This window comes from Battus philenor, unplaced genomic scaffold (assembly GCF_028537555.1).
Source record: "Battus philenor isolate CCGP_79_NKW_IND1 unplaced genomic scaffold, ilBatPhil1.0.hap1 SCAF_26, whole genome shotgun sequence".
Taxonomy (NCBI): domain Eukaryota; kingdom Metazoa; phylum Arthropoda; class Insecta; order Lepidoptera; family Papilionidae; genus Battus; species Battus philenor.
This window is the reverse complement of record NW_027181689.1, coordinates 11,859,554-11,884,635: the sequence shown is the minus strand read 5'-3', so window position 1 is coordinate 11,884,635 and position 25,082 is coordinate 11,859,554. Positions and strand designations below refer to the sequence as shown.

General features: G+C 48.7%; 2 protein-coding genes across 5 annotated transcripts; one reads left to right on the top strand and one right to left on the bottom strand.

Moving 5' to 3' along the window:
- Positions 1-1,529: 1,529 nt before the first annotated feature.
- On the bottom strand, positions 1,530-2,291 carry LOC137925288 (Na(+)/H(+) exchange regulatory cofactor NHE-RF1). The gene has a single exon (XM_068768717.1). The coding sequence runs from the start codon at positions 2,266-2,268 to the stop codon at positions 1,765-1,767; it is 504 nt and encodes a 167-aa protein (XP_068624818.1). The 5' UTR covers positions 2,269-2,291; the 3' UTR covers positions 1,530-1,764.
- Positions 2,292-2,401: 110 nt separating this feature from the next.
- Positions 2,402-23,031, top strand: LOC137925287 (epidermal growth factor receptor kinase substrate 8-like protein 1). Of its 4 annotated transcripts, none has more exons than XM_068768715.1 (16): positions 2,402-2,489; positions 13,097-13,396; positions 13,770-13,840; positions 14,512-14,711; positions 15,631-15,733; positions 16,285-16,829; positions 16,928-17,020; positions 17,096-17,281; positions 17,748-17,878; positions 18,072-18,196; positions 18,277-18,444; positions 19,239-19,389; positions 20,886-20,972; positions 21,111-21,229; positions 22,433-22,621; positions 22,868-23,031. In XM_068768715.1, exons 2-16 carry the CDS (start codon positions 13,171-13,173, stop codon positions 22,937-22,939), a joined length of 2,466 nt encoding a protein of 821 aa, XP_068624816.1. In that variant the 5' UTR covers positions 2,402-2,489; positions 13,097-13,170; the 3' UTR covers positions 22,940-23,031. The 4 variants fall into 4 exon arrangements, with proteins under 4 accessions (XP_068624816.1, XP_068624814.1, XP_068624817.1 ...); XM_068768713.1 differs by having other exon boundaries at positions 16,282-16,829; XM_068768714.1 differs by lacking the exon at positions 2,402-2,489 and adding an exon at positions 10,005-10,103 and having other exon boundaries at positions 16,282-16,829.
- Positions 23,032-25,082: the final 2,051 nt, after the last annotated feature.

The following is a 25,082-nucleotide window of genomic DNA, read 5'->3' as shown; positions in this document are numbered from 1 at the left end:
GTCAGCGACCGGAATTTCTTGCGTCGGCGGGGATGTTGGGCAACATGCCGTCGTTCGACGTTACGGCACAGGCTCGCGCCACGTGCCGGGGACGACCGCTCGCTGTGCGACAGCGGGTCACCTGCGCGATTACCCCTGACTGCCGCCGATATCACGATGAGCAACTGCATCGGCTTACACCATTGCCTACACATTTGATGATGATGCAGGGGATCATTTGGGGCAGAAGTCGACTGTTAGCGGACGTGCCACAACAGCGCACAGCACCCCACGTGTAGGAAGAGTTGTAGTTGTGGAGAGTGTGTTACCCAGGGATCGGAGCAGCTGTGTTTTTGTGACGCTTGGTCCCTGTTAACTTGTGGAGACAGGGGACGCGTAGTCAGTCAGGCCCCGATCTTTGCGATCGGATTGACCTCGGCTTGAATTGTCGCTTAAGAAGCTTTTAGCATTCGGACGCGAGACATTCGAGGGATCTGTAGTTCACTATGGTTGCTATTAGCTGGCGGCGGTTTGGGTTTGACCGGCTCACGTGGTTCATACGCGGTTGTTATTGATATCGCGTAGTCAGAAAACTTGAGAGCGTGTCTCGGTCTCCGAAGGGATTAGTTCGTAGGTCGCGGCTGAGGTGGACGAGTTGGCATCTCCAGGCGCAGCAAGTCACACAGGCAGGCTACAGGTCTTCGTTCCGCATGAACCAGTTTTGTATAAACCGGCTGCGGTTGGTGTTAAGGAGTTTCTTCTAAGGATTTTTCTTCCCCGTAGAATAGTGAACAGAAAATAGAAACGAGGCCGGGCAGCGGGCGGATGTTACTTCGATATAATTCATTCGGTTTTATTTCGTCCGGTTTTATTCCGTCGGCCGCTTGCCCCGCGCAACTTTCAACCAGCGACGAATATTTACGTGCCTTTAATTACTTATCAACTGCAACGCCGTTTTAAGTACCTTTTTAAAATATCATTATTGATACAATTTGTATAACCACACGCTATTTAAGTTTTACTAAGAAAAATATAATGAGGGTACTTGAGACTTATTAAAGTAACTGATTATGCGAATGGAAATTTTGAAGCAAAATTATTCTCACGAAGGCATATCTACATACTACAAAATATTTTTACGTTTTAATTTTGTTTTAACGATGATTAATATGACGATCGGTGCATGGCCATTGGGATCGCGCGCGGCTCACGCGCAGCCTTGTGCCGTCGAGTACACACGCACAGGTGCGCGCAGGGGGCACAGGGGGCGCGGAGGGCAGGGGGGCGAGCGGTGATGTCACGCCGGCACTCGAGCCCAAGCGCTTGTTGCATGTGTCATTGTAACGCTCGTACGCCGGCTGCCTTATCTGCGGCCGGTGCTCGAGTGCTCGTGGAATTTCTCGCAACTTTGGTAAACAGGCGACAAAAGGAACAAAAAGAGGAAAACCCGCTACAGCCAACGACCGCGCCGCGTCCTTGCGCGGGTACCCTCCCGCCCCCCGCCCCGCGGCGCCCGGACATGCCGCAACCGTCGAACACAAACACCGATATTGTTTAATACTCTTTATTGATCATTCAACAATAATTGCACTTAAGTAGGTAAATTACTCTAAACTACACATTTAGATAATCAGGTAATAAAATTCAATCGATTTTCGCTCGTAAAAATAAATTATAACATAATTATGATACATAGCTCCGTGCGGCTCCTCGGAGCACAGAATACCTATGTACAGCTAAAGCAATGGCAACGGCGCGGCGCGGCGCGGAGCGGCAACGCCGCGCTCACAGCTTCTTCACGATGTCGAACTTGGACTTGAGGTCCATGGGCACCTTCTTGGGATCCACCTTCTTCTTGGCGGCCAGGTGCGCGCGCATTTCGGCCGCCGTCATGGTGAGGTTGAGCCGCGGGGCGTCGGCGGCGGGGGCGTCGTGGGCATCGGGGGCGCCGGGCGCGCGCGTTTCGGCGGGCGCGTCCAGCTCGGCCGGCAGCGGGTCACCGGGCGCAGGCGCCTGCACCAACAGCTCGGCGTCATCGGGGCGCTGCTTGATGCGCGCCACCACCTGCTTGTGCGTCTCGGCCGCGATGCTGTGCCCGTTCACCTCCAAGATGCGGTCGCCGCGCCGCAGCCCGGCCGCCTCGGCGGGCGAGCCCTCGTCCACTTTGCCGATGTACTGACCGGGCTTGCCCTTCTCCGCGTGCAGGTTGAATCCGTAGCCGTCGAAGTCGGCCACTTTCCGGACGTGGCAGAGCCGCGGCTCGGGCGCCGCCGTCCCGTTCGCGGACATCGCTGCGACTGCGCTTACCGCCCGCGCCGCGCGCCGCCGGCCCCCGCACCCCGCCGCGCGGCCCCGTCGCCCCGCGCCCCTCTCACCTGTCGAGCCTCCGCGGGCCGGCGGGGCGCGGCCGCTCCCCAGTGCGCAGCGGGTCGCCGACGCGACGCGAAGTATCGTGAGTGTAGTGACATTGTCTGCCTCATAGTGTCAAGGAGCTATCCCGAGGACCTGAGGTGAGTGTTGGGCCGCAAAACGTACGCGTGAGAGCGGCAGCAGGGCGCGCGCGGCCGCGGGCAGCAGCGGCGCGGCGCGGCGGCGGAGGGGCGCTCGCGCAACGAAACTTCCGCTCGTCGCCGGCGCGCCCGCTCCGATGATAATGAGGCGCGTTGACCTTTACGACTCCATCCCGGGAGTCGCTTCCACTCGAAGCAGCCCGCGCCCGCGCCCGCTCAACACGTTTACAATTTAACTCCGGAGCGGGCGCCGCCAGCGCGGCTGTTAATGGATTGAATGCTGACTACGATAAATTCCAACCTTTGACGCCTCCGGTGCGACGAATGAGTGCTCGTGCCTTATAGGTTGTAACAGGATACGCGCGGGTACGTGACGTACGGGCTGTGGTCATCGGAAGTGCCGCACTCCCACTGTTCTACTGTAGTGCTCGAAAGATTTTAGGTGTCTGATAACAAATATCGTTATGCGACAATCTCTCCGTTGACCGATCACTATTATTTAATAGCACCAGCACGGCTAATGAGCGTACACATCGTTTGGCAAACAACTAGTGGGTCTCTGAACACTACTAGTTGTGTGCGGCCATCACGCTCAACCGGTGTCGCGGGGCATGCTTCGTGCTACAAATAACTTGAGAACACCTCGCGGTTCCACAAGCTAATGGTGTCGGAAAGAAAATGTGTCTAAAAGCTCAGGCCGCCTCTAAATCTTTCTATCCGCTAACTTTGAACCGCTTTGTTAACACTAAAAAGCCAATGTTCAACCGGTCTCTGAGAGTCTCCGCTGCAAACCAAAACAAAGTTTTCGCTTAAAAATCGCACAATCCTAACGCTGGCCCCCACTCACCTTCCTAATGACTTCCGAGTTGCACATCATTGAAGACGTCGGCTCCAACGAGATCAGAAATACGGAGATCCGCAGGCGAACAAAAGTAACTTACACAGCCTGGCGGCTCGGCAAGTTAACGTGGCAGTTGGCGGTGCACTTGGCGCGAGAAACAGGTGACTGCTGCGCCCTAAGGGCTGGATAGTGGAGACAACATACCGTCAAGCATGCAGTGCAGTTCTCCGCCCACAAGGTGGACAGGCGACGGACTTGTGCATGGCGTTGGAAGATGCTGGTGCAGGCCGCTGGCAACCGGTCCTATTGAAAATCTGTGTCCAGATGCCGCCGCGCGGGGTGGGTAGATAAGCGAAAGGGATAACAATATAGCATAACGTGATATTTTCTTAGTCAAGGAGAGGGTTTTAAAAGGAAATACTATTTTTACGGCCGACTGAATAATAAACCCTCATTCAACAATTAAACTCTTAAGTGTATCTGAAACATTTAAATGTCAAGACCCGTGTTATAAGCAAAGGGACGAAGGGAAAATTCTCTACAAATTTTCGAGTTTAGGTTCGTCTTCGGACAAATTCTCGAAGTCGGTGCAAGTGCGCAAATGACCTTCGATTGGAAATAAGTCATCACTTACAGCAACGGAACAATAGCTCGACGTCCCCAATAGCTTTCGCCCGGTATGATTTTGTTTGAACTGCGCTGTGTGCCCATTGACGTGTACAGCTGGAGCATGTTTGAGGCGGCAGAGGTTTAGACATCTACGGAGGTAACTAAGCTCGCGGCTCGCGGGCTACCTCGACGGCCTCTCACGGTGCCGTCACATTGTAAGCTTTAAGGTTGCTTAAGCGAACGATGCAAAGTGACACTTGGCACACGAGGGCAAACTCAACTATTGTATAGTTTAGGGCAAACGTACATTGACAGGCTAAGTGAGACTCCACACGCAGCGAGCCGCTGCACGCGCGCCGATGGACACGTTGGTAATTAGTGCACTCGCCGCCTTGTTGTTAAACTTAAATGATGATGATCCAAGTTTCCAACGCCATCGGAAGTCGCCTACAAGACAGTAGGGACCCGCGCCATACAAATCATTAAATGCACATTACCTTTGATGCGCACGAGCGAAATATTTGATCCAAAAACCTGACGCGACGGATGCTCTTGATAGTATTTTTAAAACAGTTGTATTTACGCAGGTCGTTACCGGCGCGCGTTTAGAGTTGTCTCATCGCTGTTTCATTTTGCACCTTATGACCATCGGTCAAAGTTCGATTTTAAAAAAAGCTGGTGCGTGTCCACGCGGCACGTAGGCCGCGCCGATAAGATACGCCGCGTCGCTTCTGCCGCGCAGCTCGTGTAACAATACATGGCCGCAGTACCCGCTCACTTCATCAACGAGCACCCGCGCGGCGCCGCAGCGCGCGTTGAAGTCTTTTATGTGAACGTACAGAAGGAGAAAGCAAATATTTTCAAACCGAGTTATTCTTTATATTAACGTCGGTGGAGCGCGGGCGCGGCGTCACCGGCGCAACATGCGAGGCACAGAGCGACGCGCCGATAAGCCGGCCGCGCGCGAGTCGTTCAACAACAACGCTCCGAGATAAGGGCCGCGCTTCATATTTTTTTCTAATTACTTCACCAAGCACACAGCTCCAATCGCGGGCACGCGGTGCTCTAAAGGTTGTAACATTAACATTGGCAGGTCGAGTTACCCACGCGCTTCACATTTCTCTTGAGCGCGGCGGGGCGGTCGGTGTGTTTGTTCGTCGCTACGGCCCCGCGCGAGTGTGCGCGTGAACGGATGTGCACGTGCTCGTCGCGGCTGAACCTGTTCTACGGGCCTATGACTGCCGCTATTATTTAAAATTTCTACAAAGGCCTGTTCAAAACATTTTTTTTTTTAATTTGGTCAATCGTAAAATTTCTTATCGTATGTTGTAAGCCGATAAACAAGTTGTCAGCGGTCGGTGCGGCCTCTTGGTTATGGCTCACCTTCAATAAAACCCATCTCTCTGCGGCCGTGCTGGCAGATATGAAATTAGTTTTATAAAGTGAACAACGTGATGCGCACTCAATCTGGCATAGTGATAATTTCCGACTGGCTTTATTAAAATCTGTTGACAATTTATACATAAAATACAAAATTTAAGTCATATTCCAATACTGTTAAAACATTGCTAGCTATCGATCTAAAAATAAAAGTGCACGTTTATGCTCCTCGACCTTCATCTAATCGTCACCGTAATTTGCTAAAAGGAGCAGGATTTTATTATAAACAACAAAACATACACACTTAAAAATTTGAGCACGCGGCTGATTTCTCTTTACGCGAGGTCATCTGCTTAACTATTGTTAAATTTATTATGTTAATGTAATCTCAATTAACTCTTTTTATCTTAATTTTCACCAGAATAGGGCCCTAGCATACCTTACATAAATATTTTATATAAATAAGTGCCTGTGCAGTTTTAATATAACTGTTCATAATAAACTGAATTTGTACAAGCTTATTGGTTATGTAATTAAAAAGGCTTCCCAAATTTAAAATTTTGTAATGCGTAAGATTGGGATGTTCAGAGACCCCAGTACATCTACTTTATTGTTCAGTGGTTACATGTGCAGCGCGGAACCTGTGCAAAGTCCATATCGTTAAGATTAAAACTAAATAGAAACAATTCCCGTGTAGGGACCGGGAAAGATGGTATCATGTTTGCTTCCGCAACAAACGCCGCCACGAACTATTTATACACTTGAGCAGCTGCCGGCGCTGATGTAATTTTCAAATTCAAAATCAACGATAGTTTTAATGAGCGTCCCCAAACCTACTCAAGCGAATAGACTTATTAGTTCCGTGTGGTACAAGATACAGGAACGTTAAAACTGCTCGCATGCCATACCACTCACCACTACCGCGTGAAAACCAAGTTTTATTTAAGAACGTATAAAATAAAATTAACATTGTCTTTAATTTACAAATATCATTATTAACTCGGTAATTAAAACATGTCTAGTTTGCTAATTAATTTCTAATTATTAATCAATCTCGGTGTTATATTAAGCCTACGTTGTGCAGCGAATTACATAAAACTCTTAACCTACATTCGCGCGTCGTATCAGCCCTTAGACGCTCGCTGCGAGGCATTGGCCTCTGCCAAACATGTCCGCGAGGGACTGCACCATAGCCGCCGCGCTGCCCGCCCTCTGGAAACTTACTTGTGAGCGGTGACAATCTCATATAATTAATAAACAAAGTGTGAATTATATGAGAATGTTAGCACTACCGCTGGACGACCACTGCTTACCAATACTCACCTGTATTGAATGCAGAGAACACGTCATAAATTGATTAAAACCCAAAAACAACGAAAGCATGGTAACGCTTTTAAAAATCAATCTTGAATGGCCGGCAATCAAAAAAGTAATGTGCCATCCGTAGTAACATGGCGGTCGTCCATCGCTTGGACAATACAGAGTTGAAACAAATAAAAGTACTAGTGTTGTGCGGTGCGTGTTGTTTGGTGGTAGGAAAGTGCGCTCAAGACTTAAACCAGGCTCAGCTAGACGGCAACGCAAATGAAAAAACGTAGACTGCAGATGTACAAAACAACAGTGTATTTAAATTAAGAACTAAATTAGAGTTTTCACTCACAGTATAATAGCACGTTACAAAAACTTTTGTGGTCAATTTATTCTGAATTGAGGGTTAAACACATTCTCACCGAAAGAACAGTGGGCGAAGAAGATCAATGTCCCGCTGCTTCCCACTGTCACGGCTCACTCGCACGACATAACAACTTTGTCTTTAGTTAGTTGATATATTTTTTTTTATTCTGCCCGCCGCTATTGGGGACCCCGCGTATGATTCATGTTTCATAGTTTTTTTTATTTTCGACTTCATCTTTTATTCTTTACAGTATCTTTGTCACATATTTCTTTTGTGTATTTTCCATCCTCACTTCTCCTTCATCTCCATATTACTAGTTTTTTGATATATTTTTTTCATTACTTAATGTTATTATATGTCACAAGCCCAGCTAACACAATCGGTAGAGCACGAGCGCCTCAATCTCCGGGTCGTGGGTTCAAGCCCGACGCCGGGCGACACTTCGTCTGTTGCTGCAACGCTCGTTGTTGATGTATTGGTCACTCGTGTACTTATTGCTGTGTTGCATCGAAAGACTATCCTAAGCCATAGCAAAGTTTCCATTGAATAGGAGATCAGAAAAATCGATGAGTTACTTATTAGTTTTAGAAATATCATTACATCGGCCACGTTTTAATGCTTACAAGTGGCAGTAAGTAAAGTAGCAAACAGTGGTCATATGGAATCTTTTTTGAAAATATAACTATTTATAAAGTACAATTATTGTGTTGGGAATACAGTACCTCTGTTCGCCCCGTTTAACACTTTGTGCGTCAAATTCATTATCCCTATTGAAATGGTTTGAACGTGTTACTATTCACCATAGAATCCAACGCATTAATAAGTGGCTTTCGTTTTGCCTACCCTTTGGTGTATTGTGTATATAAATTACTGTAATTACACATGTAGTGTACAGCACAGGACTGCACAGATCCTCCTTAATGTCGGACAAGTGATCTCGTTTGCTTGTGATCGCGGCTAAAGGTCCGCTACCACGCAAGTTTCTGTGTGCGAGGATTCCGTGCCGACACATTGTTTACGTGCGCGGCACCGGCGGCGACACTAACATCCGAGTTTCACAGTTTTGACTGCGCTGTTATTTAGTAATGCACCGGCGCCGGCGCAGCGTTGCAAACGATATGCATTCGCGCTTACCGTCGATACATCGACAACAGCGAAAACAAATCGCGTGACAGCGCAGACCAAGGTCACTCTTTGGAAGCCACTGCGCGCGTTTTATTTAATAACTGACAAACAAATATTTAAAGATGAGGATACAATCTAAATATATTTAAAATATCTCCACGTATGTTTTGATTCACACCGAGACCTCCGGAACTGTAAAGCTTAGAGACGACTTTTATACAAACATTCCTTTCTCAAGTGGTCAGCTAAAAACAGATTTTACTAAATTCTACTTGCAAAGAGAGTATTAGGGCGTTCATTAAGTCCACAAAATGGCTGGCAAACAGCTGGTATATATATAAATGGTGGTTGGTGTATATGAATGTCAAATATATATATATGTTGGACATTCATTCATATACGAGTGTATGTGTACCGAGGACAATAAAGGTCGCGGGAAGTCCGGATTTGGACAGCGCGGGACCAATGATCGTGACGATCTTCAAAGGGGGCCGATGCCATGCAGAGGGCGTCTATGTGCTGATATGATGAAACATACATATTTACTTATAATCTATACGCAATTAGTGTGATTTTCATCCCGGTGGCGTAAATAATGTAATAGCTTGAGTCGGGGCTCCGTCAGAAACCTTCGAGCTACTGAAAAGAGGTTCAAGTCCAGCGCCTCGCTACCTCGAACTCATTGACAATACACGATATTTGTTCGCGACGAAAGAAGATAAGACAAAACACAAACGCCCGACCCCCTGACGCTCGCGGTGCTGCAGTATCCGGGTCGGGGCTATGGCCGAACGTGTTCTAGCTGCTGACAAAGAGAGGCGACCGCAGCACACGCGACTGCACCGCTGCCGTCGATCGTAAATTTACTACTTTTTCAACTCCCACCAATCGCAAGTGAGTAAAGCGACACGTCCACGCACGTCCACACCTGCCGCCTGCGGAGCTCCGCGCGTGGTCCCGCGTCACCGGGTCCGGGTTGATTGGCCAACACGTGGAATCTGACAGCGACTGCCGTGACAAAGGGATCACGAATCATGAGACGGACCGTCACGCGACGTTCTGTCATAAAAATGTTTATTAAATGAACTGGAAATAAAACAACTCGAGTCCTTTGGCGGCCTCTTTTGCGCGTTTTGAAACGGAAATGAACCGCGGTCGGCTAGCGGCTGCGCTGCCTGGTGGAGCTGTATTTGGACCAAAACACCAAGTCGAGGAGCCGCTATTGTTGACTTCCAAATGGGTTGCGTAAGCGCAATCATGGTCATTTACTTAAAGGACAGTTTACTTTTCGTTGAGTCCGGTGCGCCAGGAGCCAGTACGAACCTGCAATATAACAGACTAATTATGTCTGAGTCCGGGTACCGCTGTCATTTACGTCGCCCGTCGTCGCTACAAAAGACTAAGCGTCTGCGCACTCGTCACGCGCAATTCATTAGCACCATTGAGAGAAACGCCTGTGTCCGCTCCCCTCCTCCGCCTCACGCCCCCGCGCGCGATATAACTCCGCGCTCCGCGCCCTTTGCTTCTTACCGCGGTAATGTAATGAAGGCCGCGGAGGTGGAAGGGGAGTTGACACGTCACCGGCGCGCACGAGCGACTCACGCGCAACGAACGTCTTCACACCGACGCTACGCGGTGTGTGTGTGTGTGTGTGCGTGCGTGTGCGTGTGCGTGTGCATGCTGGTACTCGGTGCAGCTCGCGGGTCAGAGAAATGAGTTGCACGAGCGGCGGCGGCGAGCCGGCGCCAATTAGCCCGCATTGCGTTCGCACGGTTACCCTCCGGTGCGTAATCGACGCTCATATAATGCAAGCTAACGTACCAAAATAAAATAATTAAAATTTGAATGTTGCCCGATGTCAATGAGTGGTTTGAATAGTGGGTCTCGCGGCGTCCGTGCTCGCGCGCGGCGAGCGGTGGCGGGTCGCCGGCGTTAGGCGCGGAATGTCGCTGCGCGGACCGGTTCACCTGAATTCCACGCGAAGGTGAATATTTGAATATTACCGTTTGATACTAACATACTCTCCTGTCATCACTCGCAGCCTTATTTTAAACAAAGTTAGAGAATATATGTCGTTCTCTTTCTCTCTGCTCGTTTTTCGCGCCAGAATATATTTTTCTAATTAAGTTTTCATGGCCATAGATTTTCGGCGCAAAACAAGTCGATGTGTTATCAGATAGGGGCCGAAGGGGAGGACGAGCGTGTAGACGCGGACTTCGGTTCGACTTGTTCCATTGTGTGTGTCCACACTTTACTTAATTGACTCATTGTCGTAGGCACGGCTGACCCAGGGCCCACTGCTAGTTTTGTTGCCAAATATCTTTAATGATATAATATACAGAAACTGATGCACGGTTTTGTGTTCCTGCTGGTAAGTTAGTCGGCCATGATTGTACGTTTATTGACAGTATGCTGTTGAACGGACTCTACTCGCGGCTGTCCGTATTTTACGTGGGTTTCAAAATTTCGCCATTGCCAATAGGGGACGAAAACGCGGTAAAAATCTAAATTATTGCAGATTGTACGTATAAATCGTAGAAGAAATCGAAAATCAAAACAAAAATAGTAAATTGGTCGTTAAAGATTGTTACTCCTGCACGAGGCACGTGTATTCACGCGTTGAGAAACGTTTGTCTATCAACACAAAAATATAATGGAACATCGACCATACAGTGATGTTATTGAGCAAATGTCAAACAAGTTGTATGTTCCTGTGGCCGGTATCGTCCGCCCCGCGCGCGCGAACTTTCCAGTGAGAGCGGGCGCGCGCGTCGGTGCGAGCGTGAGCGGAATGACGAGCGCCGCCAGTGAAACCAGCGCCCCGCTTGCGGGGAACGGAGAAAGTCTTTGCGGCGCGGCGTCGTGACGCGCCCGCTGCGACCCGCGCCCGCTGCGACCCTCGCGGGCGCACGACTCGCGACCCCGCGCTGGCTGACTATCTTGCTCAGACGAACCGAATCATCGCTAACGCACAGATGTGAAGTCATCGTTGTGAATCTTTAAAAACAATGTTTGTCGGACACAGAATAAAATAAGTTACGGGTATGCATTGTATAAAACTTGTTATTAAGGGTGTTATTAACAACATGAATATTTTTATCTCAGATTTAAAAAAAATTCTCTAAAATTGAAAGAGCATTTAAAGTTAAGTATTTCTAAACGCCGCCAGACATGACGCCATCGTGAACTCGCAACACTTGTTCAACTTATCGTCGAGGTTGGCTAGAAGCAGATACCAGGTGAAGCTAGCTCCCGATGATGTCTGTTAGACCATATGATGTCTCCTGAAACGCAAGTGTGCATGCATGCACGTCTATGATCGTTTCCGAACCGAATCGTATATGCACTAAATCCAGCGTGAAGCGAGAGAACGCATTAAAAGCTCGGAAAGAGAGGACTTTGTCTTTCGGAAGTTTCTGAATTCCCTATAAGAAGAGACATATTCGAGCAATCCAACCCACATACGCGGGACGCGGGACGCGGCGGCCCAAACCGAAGCTCCACATGGAGCCCCCGGGCCGCTGCGTTGTGTGTACAGTCTGCACTAGCGGTAGACCAGGCGTCTTAGGTATATAGCTAGCCTCATTGGCAGACGACTTTTAGATTTACACTTCTGACATCGCTACCGACGCCATTACCAAACCGCTTCAGATCGAAGTCAAAGTCCTAAGACCGGACCACCCGGGTTCCGAAAACGGAGGTGCTAACCTAAACTTAGTAAAAGTGCGGGAATTTTCTTCTCAAAGGGTAACGGCTCCCTTCCACATTTCATTTCATCCAGAGACCAAATAAATCCATTACCCGGACGTCGTTCTAGACGAACTACAACAGATACAGGAGCTGCGCACCTTAAATACATATGTAGTGCTCGGGAGAAGTAACACGATACATTCGCAACATTTTGTAATTTGTGTAAGGCATTTGAACATGTTACGTGCGAAAAAAGGCGGCCTTCTTTCTCGGTATTATCCATATATTTATCGGCAGTAGTAATGTTAGCCAAATAATAGCATTTGTCGAAATCGAGCCTCCTTGAGCCGGAAAAATAATCTCACTCTGCGACTGCTCTAGAGCCTTCAGAATGTGCAAGTGCCAAGGTCCTGTGCCCACCGGTAGCAGTGTAGGTCAGCGTTGTCTACGGGCGCGTGGACATAAAAATAGACAAATTGAATTTGTACATTTTACTACCTCCTCGAACTGCGGATATGCGGGTTAGAAATGCAAATATTTTTTTTTTTTGCTTTTTACCCGTCTTAAAAGTCAGGCGATCTGGGGCCAGTAAATACCTCAATTTTGTTTTTGTTTTTGGTTTTGCTATATCTCCTCGGTCGAGGCACGGAGAAAACGAGCAATGTGGGCAGGTACAAAATAAAAGGAAATGCTGCGACAAGGCGATAACCGACGTGCAGGACTTTGTAAAGCAACACTGTCGATAAAAATAAAAATTGTCACTCGCGGCGGGTAGAGCGAGAGCGCTGCGGCGGTCGCGCGACGTAGTGCACGTGCGCGCGCTGACAAGTGCACTTGATTCCCGTAGCTGGTCGTGCAACAGAAAGTTAGTGCGTGCTCCTGAAAACACGCATAGGCTTTGTGGTACGAGCGCTGCGTGTCATCCGTCAAGTCAGTCAGAGGCCTCGCAGTCAGAGACGGCCGAGACCTCCGCGCCCTCCCCCCCACCGCGCTGCGCAACCTGCACGCCTTTAAACTGTAGTTGCGAATCGTTTTTAATTAAAAAGCCAAAGGCGACAGCATTGCTTACTATTTCGGTTTAAAAAATTCTTTTCACAAGTAAATAAGTAGTGCCTATGCCGACAGAGCACTCCGGGCTTACTTTGCGCGAACGATCACTACTACTAACAGAAAGATAACTCGCGCGCGCGCAACGTGGGTGCTGCAGAGACGCGGAGCGCAAGTTAAGTCTTCATATTTTTTTTATAACTCAACGTATAATGCCTACGTAAATATTGTTTTTTGCAGATCAACAAGCAACCATCGCGGAGAGTGATCGAGTTTAATCGATGTGGGGGCACGCGGCGTGAGCGCGCTGGGGCATGGCGCTGCGCGGCGCGGGCGTCGGAGGGGGCGGGGGTGGGGCGCGGGGCCCGGGCGGCGGGGACACGCAGCGCGCGCTCGATGAGTTCGAGCAGCTGGCCGGACTGCGCGGGCGCGCCGCCTACGTGCTGGAGCACCTGGCCACGTTCACGGTGACGCGCGAGACCGGCATCGTGTACCCGGCGGACGGCATGCGCCGCCTGCTGCAGCTCGAGAAGACTAACGGTACGTACGACGCACACGCACGCGCTCCACTGATGACATAGTCGTAACGTATTCATCGCACAAGCGTTTAGGAAGCGTAGTAAGCGAAGTGTAAGTAGCGCTCTCATATAGTGAAAGACAGCCCAAGCCGCGGTTCCCTTGGAGAGCACGGTGGCTTTCCAATTCCGGCAAACACGGTCGTACGCAATGACCCGAGCCGGGGCTCCTCCGAGAGCTCCCGAGCTTCACTGCTGCAAAAGAGGACTTGAGCTAGAGACCCTCTGCACCATGTCGCCACGAATTCGAAAAATTATCAAACGCTCTTTGGTCAACAGTGAGAGTCCGGTCCAAAAAAACTGTAATGCGGTGCAATACACATACACACATGTTTCAGGAATATGGAGCCAAAAAATGCAGCTATGCTTGGAGGATCAGTGGGTGTTGGTAATGGACTACGAAACTGGGGTAAGAAATGTTTTCTCACATCGTTAATATAAGTCCCGCCATCTGAACACCAACCAGATTAGTGAGAATTTATCTCTGCACCACTCGGTGGCCAAGACATACGCTAGGCCGCCCGGTGGCATCACTACGCATAGCAACGAAACAACAACAACTCTGCACCCAGAATACATACGGCCCTCGTCAAATATGTAGTCGGTGCCGCAGAAGATTATAGTCATAGAGATCGGTGTAGTAAGAAGAGTTATTGCGTGTGCGTGCAACACCGCCAGACAGGTTTACCGGCACGCAATGGAAGGATTGCTAGTATTTTTCCGAAGCCCAAACGTCGGGCACGCGTATGCACGACATTTAAGTATATTACTTTAGTATTATTTATACTTTCAAATTTACCAAGTAGCTTGAGGATTTGACCACACACTGAACATCAAATCATATAAATATGTAGTGATGCAAGGGACTTGGATGTTGTTCAGGATGGAAAACATCTACGTAACTCACTCATCAGATAAAAATACGAGGAAGGACTTCTAATTAGTTCTTAGTTTAAGCACACTATCGCCTTGTACATTTACCTGCAACTGTTAATTATGAGATCGTTCAGAGCGGTAGCTACCTTGTTCCTAGCTCGCGTAATGTATGGACGGAAAGCATGTGTTGTGACGTGTGTGCAGTCGGTGATGGAGCGGTTCCCCGCGGCGCACGTGCACGCGCCCACGGCTTTCACGTCGCCAGAGCCGGGCGAGCTGTACAACAACGTGCTGGCGTTCGTGGTGGGCGCGCCCGACGCTCCGGACGCGCGCCGCGAGCTGCACATCTTCCAGTGCCACGACGTCGGCGCGCAGGCGCTCGTCGAAGAGCTCAGCGCGCTCAAGTCAGTACAGCACCCGCCCACCCCCGACCCACTTGCTTGCTTATTATGTATCAATCACTAACTAAAATCAAATAAAGATCTAAGAATTCATGTGCACAATAACACGTTAAATTTAATAACAGTAACAGTTTGAAAACAATAATTAAATTACGTTATATACTGAAAGAAACATTTTTTAACATCGTTAAGGAAACACTGAAGACAACGACTTCATTTTCAATGTTATACAAAGACATTATTGACTTTATTGCATGAATTTTTGTTAGTTCTTGCGAACATCTTAAAGATTTATGTTTTTAGAGAGTTGTGTTTATTGGTTTAAAATGAATAGTCGCTAACGTTACAAGCATCGAATTGCTTTCCGTCGTGAGCTCGACGCGCGGCGACAGTTGCAACAGTTTGATGTTTTATTGCGCGGCTCTGGTTCCTGTTAGATGTCGACACTGGCAGTTCTCTGGGGCTGTTCGGTCAGCTTCGTCGGTCTCCTGTAACCGAGGGTTTCCGATCCACGATTTATATGTTAGATTAAGACATTGCACACTCAGCCGCACAATGTTTTTTTTTTTTTTAATTTAAATTAATTTTATTTTATAATAAATAAAAAAATATTTTATAATAAATGGATGCAGTCGCATTGCAGGCGCAGTGCTCGTGGCAAATACAAATAAATAAGTAAACTATACGCGACTGTCACCATTCGGATATTCGGCTGATAGCCTTATCAACGAGATATGATGAATCAATCTTAAATTCATCTCAATTCGGGTTAAACCGCCGCGGAGCACAGCCGCCCGCCATGCGCCTGGCCCGGCCCTGCGTGCTGCTGCCCGCCTCCGCCTACCGCTGGTAGGGCTGCGCGGCCGACGACGTTTACTTTTACAAGTCGCTCTGAGTAACAGCGACCGCGTGCTCTGTGCAGGGGCGTGGGCGGTGCTGCGGTGGCTGACGGCGGCCGAGATTTCATCATCGAGCGAGAGAGGGAACGCGAGCGAGAAAGCGACATGGAGCGACCGCGCCGGCAGGTGAGCAGCGCCCAGAGTTCTTTCACGGCTGTGGCTGTCATTTAACATTCCACTGCGTCGTAATTCCCCGCGAGTTCCGCGTCATCGACAGCGTCGCCCGCGCAGCCGCGGCCGCGGCCTTATCTGCAGCGCGCTATCGGCCTCGCTATCAGCGCCGATAGCGCGGTATCGGCGTCGATCAATCGGAGTTTCGAGTATCTTCGACTACAGCAAGTATTCAAAGAAATAGAGGTCACGTCATGAAATCATCATGTTATTATTGTGTGGCTTAAGTTATTACTTTTATATGAACGGTTAGATTAGCTTGTCCAATTCCGTAATATTGTTATCTCGCCGACTGAGCCGCTAATCTCTCGCATTCGCGCGGGACGCGGGCAATGCGCCACGGGGCGCGCGCAGCGGCGGAGCAGCGCAGCACGGCGCGAGCATGGCGCAGCGCCCGCAGCACACTTACACGCGCCAGCAGTGGGAGGCCGTGCTTGTCGTGAGTACTCCAGCCTGGCGGCGGAGCACGTTTCAAACCACGTCCTCACGTGTCCTTTGGTCAGCAGCAGATGTCGGCGCAGCTGGGGCGCGGGTCGCGCGCGGGCTCGGGCGGCTCGCGCGACGACGCATCGTCCACGGGCTCGGAGCGGCTGTACGAGCAGGACATCGCCATCCTGAACCGCTGCTTCGACGACATCGAGAAGTTCATTGCGCGGCTGCAGCACGCGGCGGCGGCGGCGCGTGAACTCGAGCGGCGGCGGCGAGCACGGGGCGCGCGGCGCGCCGGCGACGGGTTGCTAGCGCTGCGCACGCGCCCGCCGCCCGAGCGCGACTTCGCGGACGTGCTGCAGAAGTTCAAACTATCGTTCAACCTGCTGGCACGGCTGCGCGCGCACATCCACGACCCCAACGCGCCGGAGCTGGTGCACTTCCTGTTCACTCCGCTGGCGCTCATCGTGGACGCAGCGCAGGACGCGGCAGACGGTCGGCTGCCGGCGCGCGTGGTGCAGCCGCTGCTTACGCGCGACGCGCTCAACCTGCTCGCCAACTGTGTCACCAGCAAGGAGACCGAGCTCTGGCACTCCCTGGGCGACGCCTGGCTCATCCCCAGGTCTGGCAGGACGAACCTCTTGCTATATGTACCGTACTATATATATGCCATAACATTAATGCAGGCCTTAGAATACAATTGTCCGCATGCCATTTCAGGGAGCAGTGGAAGACCCCGATCCCACCGTACCAGCCCGTGTTTATGGACGGCTGGTCGCCAGACTACCAGGTGGACGAGCAGCCGCTGCGCAGGTGAGGGTCGCGCAAAGCGCGAGAGCGTTCGTGCGTGTCGTGTCGTGCTGTGTCGTTGATCAGTGTGTTCCGAAGGGCGTCGCCTCGGCGGGAGATGTCGCGCGGCGACCTCCGGAGCGAGCTGCGCGGCGAGTTGCGCGGCGAGCTGCGCGGGGAGCTGCGCGGTGAGACGCGGGAGGAGGGCGCCGAGCGCGCCGGCGGCTACGGCTACGAGCGCGACGAGCCCGACCTCTACTCGGACCAGTTCGGCTCGTTCCCCAGGTAGGCCGCGCCGCGCCGGCGCACGCGGCGCGACTGCGGACGGCAGTTTAGAACACGAGCGTACCTTAATTTTTATCATTAAAATTTTGATACGTGCGCTGGAAAATGTATTGCTAATTCAAATACTTCCTTCATAATGACCAACACGGATTCTGTGCTTTTTGCACGAGAAACTTGCTTGAATAAAGAACTCAAATTTCGACCACTTTGTATGCTCATCAACAAGTTCATTATATTTGTAAGTAAATTTTAGAAAAACGTTCAAATTTTTTTTGAAAAAACTGTGAAAACCTGGCTAACATGAGAATACACGGTTCACCACCATATTAATTTTTTTTAATGTACTTCAACCAAATTTGTAAATCGAAATAAGTAAAAATTGTGGTTTAATGCAATAAAATAATCTTCGTACCGGCGACGTCGCTTGTCGAGGAACGCGGCTACATCCATTGATCGCGCTGTGCAGGCACGCGCGGTCGTCGCGCGACGACTCCGGCTCGGCAGGCTCGTCGCCGGAGCGCGAGCCGCACGCGCAGCACGCAGCACACGCGCAGCACGCGCAGCAGGCACAGCACCGCACCGCCGAGCGCGACGATGGTGAGCTCTTCGCTAACTCTTCACCATATTTTTCACAGATAATTAATATTTAGCCATTAGAAAAAATAACATAGAACGGACTTTGCGCACTCCATCGTCCGCATCAGGCGAACAGGCTAAAGAGTACAGTGCGCTCGCTCCCAACGCTTTTATTTGTGAGAGGATGAACGCATGACGCGGCGCCGTGTTGCAGACGAGCTGGGCGAGGCGTGGGCGCGCGGCGTGGCGGCGCGCGGCGGCCGCGTGGTGCGCGTCACCTACCCGCGCACGGCCAACAACGACAAGGAGCTGTCCGTCGTGCGCGGCGAGTACCTGGAGGTGCGTAGCGCGGCGGTGCGCGGCGGGGCGCGGGTCGCGGACGCGCGCTCGCTCCGCGCTGCAAGGTTGGCTGCCCGCAGGTGCTGGACGACTCGCGCAAGTGGTGGAAGGCGCGCAACCGGCGCGGCGTGGCTGCGCACGTGCCGCACACCATCGTGGCGCCCGCCTTCTCGCCGCCCGGCTCGCCGACCGGCTCGCCGCGCGCCTCGCCGCACCTCTACCCCAACCCCATCTACACGCTTTACCAGGTGCGCCGGCGTTCTTGTGCCACTGATCACGATACATACACCAAGAACCACGCCTGCAGTCCCGGCGGTGGATCAATTAAAAATTCTTCTCCGTGCAGCCCACCTAACACGTTCCTCGCAATTTGAATAGTTCAGTCGTAGCCAGCTGTGAAGCGGCCTGGTCGCACTGTCTGCACTTTCGTACAGTCAGCTATTAATAGACGTAACTCTTCATGTTCGCCCTTCATCCTTACGAAAGAAGTTAATCATCGAATCCAACTCGATTGGACAGCGACCTTTCCTTGTCTTAAGGCAAAACTCTACAACCAACGTGACCGGTAGCCGGTGCAGCCAGCAGAACAGAAACACGGTCCCTCTTAGTGAGCTCACAGTTGTTCAGCTATCCGCGGTGTAGAATGCGATGCGCGAGGTTTCTTCACGAGATCGAATCAGAATTAGGTTGATACGGAGATGAACAAAGCGGTAGGTAGCGGACATTGCTAAGCGGTTTGGTAAGTCGAAGTACTAAAGTACCAGCGAGCACGCATCAGAGCGCGCAGAACAAATTGCTGCTGCGTCTTAGAGTTCTTCTGTAGGGGGGACAACGGACAGGCAAGCCCAGTGTAAACCTCCGCCCATACAGAGTGTTGACGACCTTGTTAAGGTTGTTGGAAAAGTTAGATGTAGGCCGTATCCAATCGATCCTATTGAAAATCTATGCGAGAGATCTATATTCACGTAGACGTCCTGCAGCTGAACATGATCATGACGGTGACAGTAATTAGATTAAAAGGTGATATGCTGGTGTTTTGCAGGAAGGCGGCGGGCGAGGTTCTGGCGGCAGCAGCCCCACGGGCGCCGCGGGCCGTGCGCCGGCCGGCGGCGGCGGCGCAGGAGCAGGGGGTGCCGAGGGGCGCGGGCCTGCAGCTGCTGACTGGGTGCGGCGCGAGCGGCTCGGCAAGAAGGGCGAGTTCCGATACTTCTAGCGCGGCAGAACCCACGCCCGCTTAATCATATAGGAAACCTCCATTTATACGCAAAGATTCTTTAATATAAAAATATACTCTTCGGATGTCGCAAGCACCGAACAATAACGGACTTGGACTTAGTCTCTTGTCCCGCGTCATCTCGCTGTTCAGTCTGCGTTCCGTCCAATCGTTTGACCCGCGGCGAGTTGTATCTTATCCTTATATAACGAAATAAATGTGTCGCCGCCCGTACGTTTCGAGTATAAAGTATAATTTATTATTTAAAGTTGGTCTAAATAAACAATGTACTCCGTAACGTAAAGTTCTTCACCGAATGTCATCAGCGAGAGCGTACGGGCGTCGCCGCGGGACATCATGTAGTCATTGTGTCCAAATAATCGTGAGGCCGGCGCCGCGCGGCCGTGTGTGTGCATTAACTCGTGTCCGGGGCTGCCAGCGGACGTTTGTGTGGCTTGGCGCAGCTTTTGTGGGTTAACGGGAGCGCGCGACGCTGTCGGGGCAGAAGCCCGGCAGTTCGTTAAAATATAATGCAGTCCGCGCGGTTCGGGCAATCCCCTAAACCATTGATAACCTTAACGCAACTGACGGTACAAGCGTCGCGTCTGCGAGTGCGCTCGCGCTGGCTCTGTTTGTGTGTATGAATGCGGCGCCGTGCACTCGTGCGCGCCGCGGACTGTACGTGTAATGAAATTATTTTCGTAAAAGTATTTTGAAAGTTGTTTTGTAAATTTCTTGTGGACATACTTTTCTTCTTGTATTTAAGCAGAGTCTATAAACAGATATTTAAACGTATTTAAATTATTTTTTGAATATTTTACAAATTATACTCGATGTAAAGGTGGACTAGAAATGTTGTATGTTGTATTGAGGGCGCGCGAGGCGTTCGGCGGCGCGGGGCGATTCACGCGCTCAACTGTCGGTCGACTGGTTAATGGCTTAATCTTTTAATTTCCGTTCGCTCCCGTCGGAGCCTTCGTTCGGGTAATATTGAACTGCAAGGCAGCTGATCGTACGGCAGTTTTGTGAGTAAAGTCAGGTGGCCTCCCAGGCGCATCGCCGAGCGAGCTGCGCGCGCTCCACTTTTGTATTTACATTTTTATACATTAAAATCTGCACCACATTGGGGTTTTTCTACTTCCGCCCGCCTTCTTCCTACTCTCTTATGTATTTTTAAATGTTAATCCTGGCAACGAAGATACGTGTTGAAGACACAGGTGTGTGTGAATGCTTCGCTTAGTGTTGTGTTTGTGTGCGCCGCGGTTGTCTCCCTCGTGCTGACCCGGGGTCGGGGTAAGTTGTTTTGTGCAATTACTGAATGACCGCGCACGCTTGCGCCGCTTGCTTGTTAAAACATTTGCTGTGTAGACTCACTATAACCAGCGGTACAGTTGATTTAGTTTTATTGCGTATAAGCGCTGCTTCAGAGCCGACGCGGCGGCTCGCGGCTGCCTCTTGAACTGGTTGGTTGTGCAGAGCTGGCGCCGCCGCCGCCACCGCCCCCTCCGCCGCCGCCCGCTCCACCCACCCCGCCGCCGCTCGCCAAGACAGACACCATCAAGTGTAAGTTCTACCGTTCTGCATTATATGGATTGTAACAAACTTCTCCAGGTTTGAGAAATGTTTATAAATTTAATTTAAGTGCAAAAACAGAAACATTCATTTTCCAATCTTTTTTCAACAAAAAATTATCGGTTTCAGCGACTAAGTCCACAATGTCAACCGGCAGCGAGCTGCACGAAGAGCTGAAGGCGGTGCTGCCACAGCTGCAGCAGCGAAGGCTCGATTTCAAGAAGACACCCGATATCTTCATACATCAGGTCTGTGGCCGGGATGAGGGTTTAACTCTCCCTAGAGATTTGTTGTTTTCTTATTTAACGAGCGAGGTTTTTACCACTTTCAAGATCGTTATGGAACAATCTCTGCCAACGGTGTTTCTACACTGATTAGGCCAGCAATAAATACTCATGGCTAGTCCGCACTTGAGCCGTGTACCGAGAGAAAAAATATTTAAAATAAATGGGTAGTGGGCAGAAGGCCTGGCCTGATTTTACATCGCAGCTCGGTACTTACCTAATGATGGTGGTAGCCAGCCGCACGATCTCCCAGCACTGGTCAGGCGGCAGCAAGTTGAGAGCAGGGAGCGCCGGTAGTTCACAGGATGTGTTGGTTCCGGTGCAAGGTGATATGAATTCAATCTCATTAATAATCGTTGGTAATTTTCAGTATAAAACTCGCACCTATGAATAAATGTCACAGTTATGATATACATATATAAGTATATGTACAATTTGCTCCGCTGACAGTAAACCTCGAGATGGCTTGCGATGAAGGAAGAGAAGAAGCCGAAAGCAGTTGATGTGATTGCTTACTGTCAGAACGGAGTTACAAAATGTAAAGCATGTAAAACAAAAATAGCAGTGATAACAAATAAACAAATTTAAAAGTAATTAGGAATACATAATGATGGAATTATGGACCCAAATAAAATGTTAAGCTCTAACTTATAGCTAAACGCTACTTAATACTAATGTCTTTGTAATATTTGTTCAACATTTACCCTTTATGGTGTGAGGTGATATAAAGGTTGTGGCGTAAATTAAAAGTTGCTCCGAAAATAAAAAGAACCAAGATGTAAATTTATAACGTAAATTCTAATTCACTCCGGCGCGTGAGACTTCACGTAGCTGGTGAACGCGACCGAGACCAGGGTCCAGAAGGACTCTGGAGAATCTTGGTAATAGATCTGAGCTCCTGTGGATGGCGCGCCGGCGCATTGGTATGTTTGTTATAAAAACAAAGGTTCGCTAAGCCGATGACACGCTTACATAATCTCACGCCACTTAAGATGTATCATGCCCCTCGAAGTGTTCAAACATTATCTGCTGTATTACAAATTATGTGACTTTTCTTATGTTTATATTTTTCTGTTAAAATTTTAATTTTGTCATTTGGAACGCTAACATGCAACGTTACACGTTGTTAATTAGAAACTCAGTACAAATTGGCAAGTTGTTTTGCAGAAGTCCAACCCGGAGGAGGTCGCGGCGTGGCTCGAGGCGAAAGGGTTCAGCACGACGGCGCAGAGGCAGCTGCGTATGCCGGGGCACCAGCTGTTCACGCTGAGCCGCGCGCACTTCGAGCGCCTGCTAGGCCCCGACGAGGGCAAGCGCCTCTACAGCCAGGTGCTGGTGCAGAGGAACGTGTCCGGGGTGAGTGCGCGCCGTCTGCTGAACGCTTCCTTATAAAGTAGTTGCATCCGCTGACCGGTAACAAGGAAATTCAGTTTTTCAATAAACAAAGCGGGAGGCGTAAATATTCCCCCATAATGTTCACAAGACGCTGTGGCTCTCATATAATAATGGCATCGTGTCGAGCGCAGCGGTGACAGTCCGTTCTTGAGTTGTCTGTTGTTGATCGCGTGCGACATGAGCTCATGACGCGGTGTTTGTTTGCAGTACAAGACAACGTCGGCGTCGGAGCTGCAGAGCATCCTGCGCAAGGTGCGCGAGAAGGTGGAGGTCACGTGAGCACCACCGCACCCTTGCCGCTGCGACGCCACATTCATGTACTATTATTTATGGGTTTTTCATTACCTAACTTATTAAAGCATTTTATATTTGTTGTTTATTTCATTTTTGTTTATATCGCGACCTCCGTCACCTCAATTACGTTGCATCGGGAAAACTGCAGTCCCTGTGATGAGTATACGCTGCAAATGCGCAAATAACTTAGAGTGTGTAAGTGTCAAGTCATAATTCATTTTTTAACTTTGAAGTTACACACGCACGACACGCTCGTACACACAAAGCATATAACACTTGCATGGACATATTTTTTTCGCAACAATCTCAGTTCGAAGTGGAGAGTTAAAATACTAAAATTTAGATTTAAACCTAGTTTGGTATTCCGGTTGATCACAAACAATGCACCTTAATACAGGACGATTAGTTCTAGGTGTAACAGAGAAAAATGTTCAGGCCGTTCGCTGTCAACTGATATGTGGTACGCCCTATACAGAAATTAACATATGGTAAATTAATGACACCAAAGATTTTAACAAATTTATTTTTTGAAATACGCCGTGTATAGGGAAAAAACTAAAAAAAATAATTCTACTTCGTTAAACGTTTGATATTGTTTATTTATTGTTTAAATCATTATTTAATTTAAGATTTGTTACATTTTCATTTCATTCGCACGGTGTCCTGGAATGCTATGTAAGAAATCAGCATAAAAACGCCAGTCTTTCAAAAGGATGGATAAAAGTAAAGTCACTAAAAACTGGAAAATATTTATGTAAACTTTTTCAGATTACAGATAACATAGGTCAAAGGCCATCTTTTAGGAACTTTTTAAGAAAACTATTAAAAGGAAATATTAATTTAGATAGTCTGTACATTTTTTTTCTTATTCAGTGCCTGTTGCACCGTGCACTGACAGCTTCTATACTTTCTTGATACAAAATTGTTTTCCCTCCAAAACTAGCTTTATAATCAGTTCATAAAAATACTCAATCTCTGACTTCTCTGAAAGCATTGATTTTCAGTTTATTCTGCATTAATTTGCAGCAAATCACCCTGGGTATTATATCCAGTATATAATATGAAATTATTTAACAAAGAATTTAAACAAAAACTACAGAATTAAATTGTAAAAGTTATTCAGCTTGCTGCGAAACTTTATTAACTTTGTCTGATTTGTTTACTTTATGATGTCAGTAAGCGTGTAAGCGAATGTGAGCATCAAAACGAACAAACAGTTCATGCGGTACAATATTAATAAACATATTTTTTGTGAAACCAAATTAAACAAAAAAAATTCTTGCACATCTCAATCAAATCAAGTGAGATCTAATAACTAGTTTGTGCAACGTAGACAACGTTTTCGTCATAAACTAAATGCTGTGCGCGCTTTGTTTGCATCAAGTAACTATTTACAATTAATATGCGCTGGGACGCGCGGTGTTCTTAAACAGACGCGGTGATGTATTGGTTGAACCACAGATGTCGCTGTGGCCAGGAGTGCTTAGAGAGGCAGCCGCACTCGGCCGCAGTAGACTATGCGTCCTGTTCGTGTTATTTGTTAAACAGATATACTATTACAATCGTTTATTTACATTATCGTGTTAGTTTTGTATTTGCCAAGTCTGTCAGAGACTGCAGAGTTAAAATAAAAATACATTACATTTCACCTATTTTTATTATATTACTATTAATAAATCTAATCAATTTTGTAAGAGTAGTCAAAAATATTAACAATATGCGTTACAGTTTTTTGGTTAAATACTAATGCTCCTTTATTGAGAGCATTACGATGCATAACCTCTATCCGCCGGCCTGTGTTCCAGTCGCTCCGAAAGAACGAAATGTAGATTTAAAAAATGTAAAGAACAATTATTTATCGTTTCAAACAAACTTTGCATCTTTGAAATGTTTAGATGTTTATATTACATTATAGTTTATATCACTGGTCCTTTTTAATTTACTTCTGGCAAATTTACCTTTTTGATATAAACGCTATTGAGAAGAATCTGGTAAGAAAGTCAACAGTTGTACAAGTGCATTGTACACTGAATAAGATCTTGCTGTAAAATAATATTTAGTTCTCCCAAAATCTTTTCTAGATGTCGCTGTATTATAATTCTAAAACAATGTTATCCCTTGCAGTCAA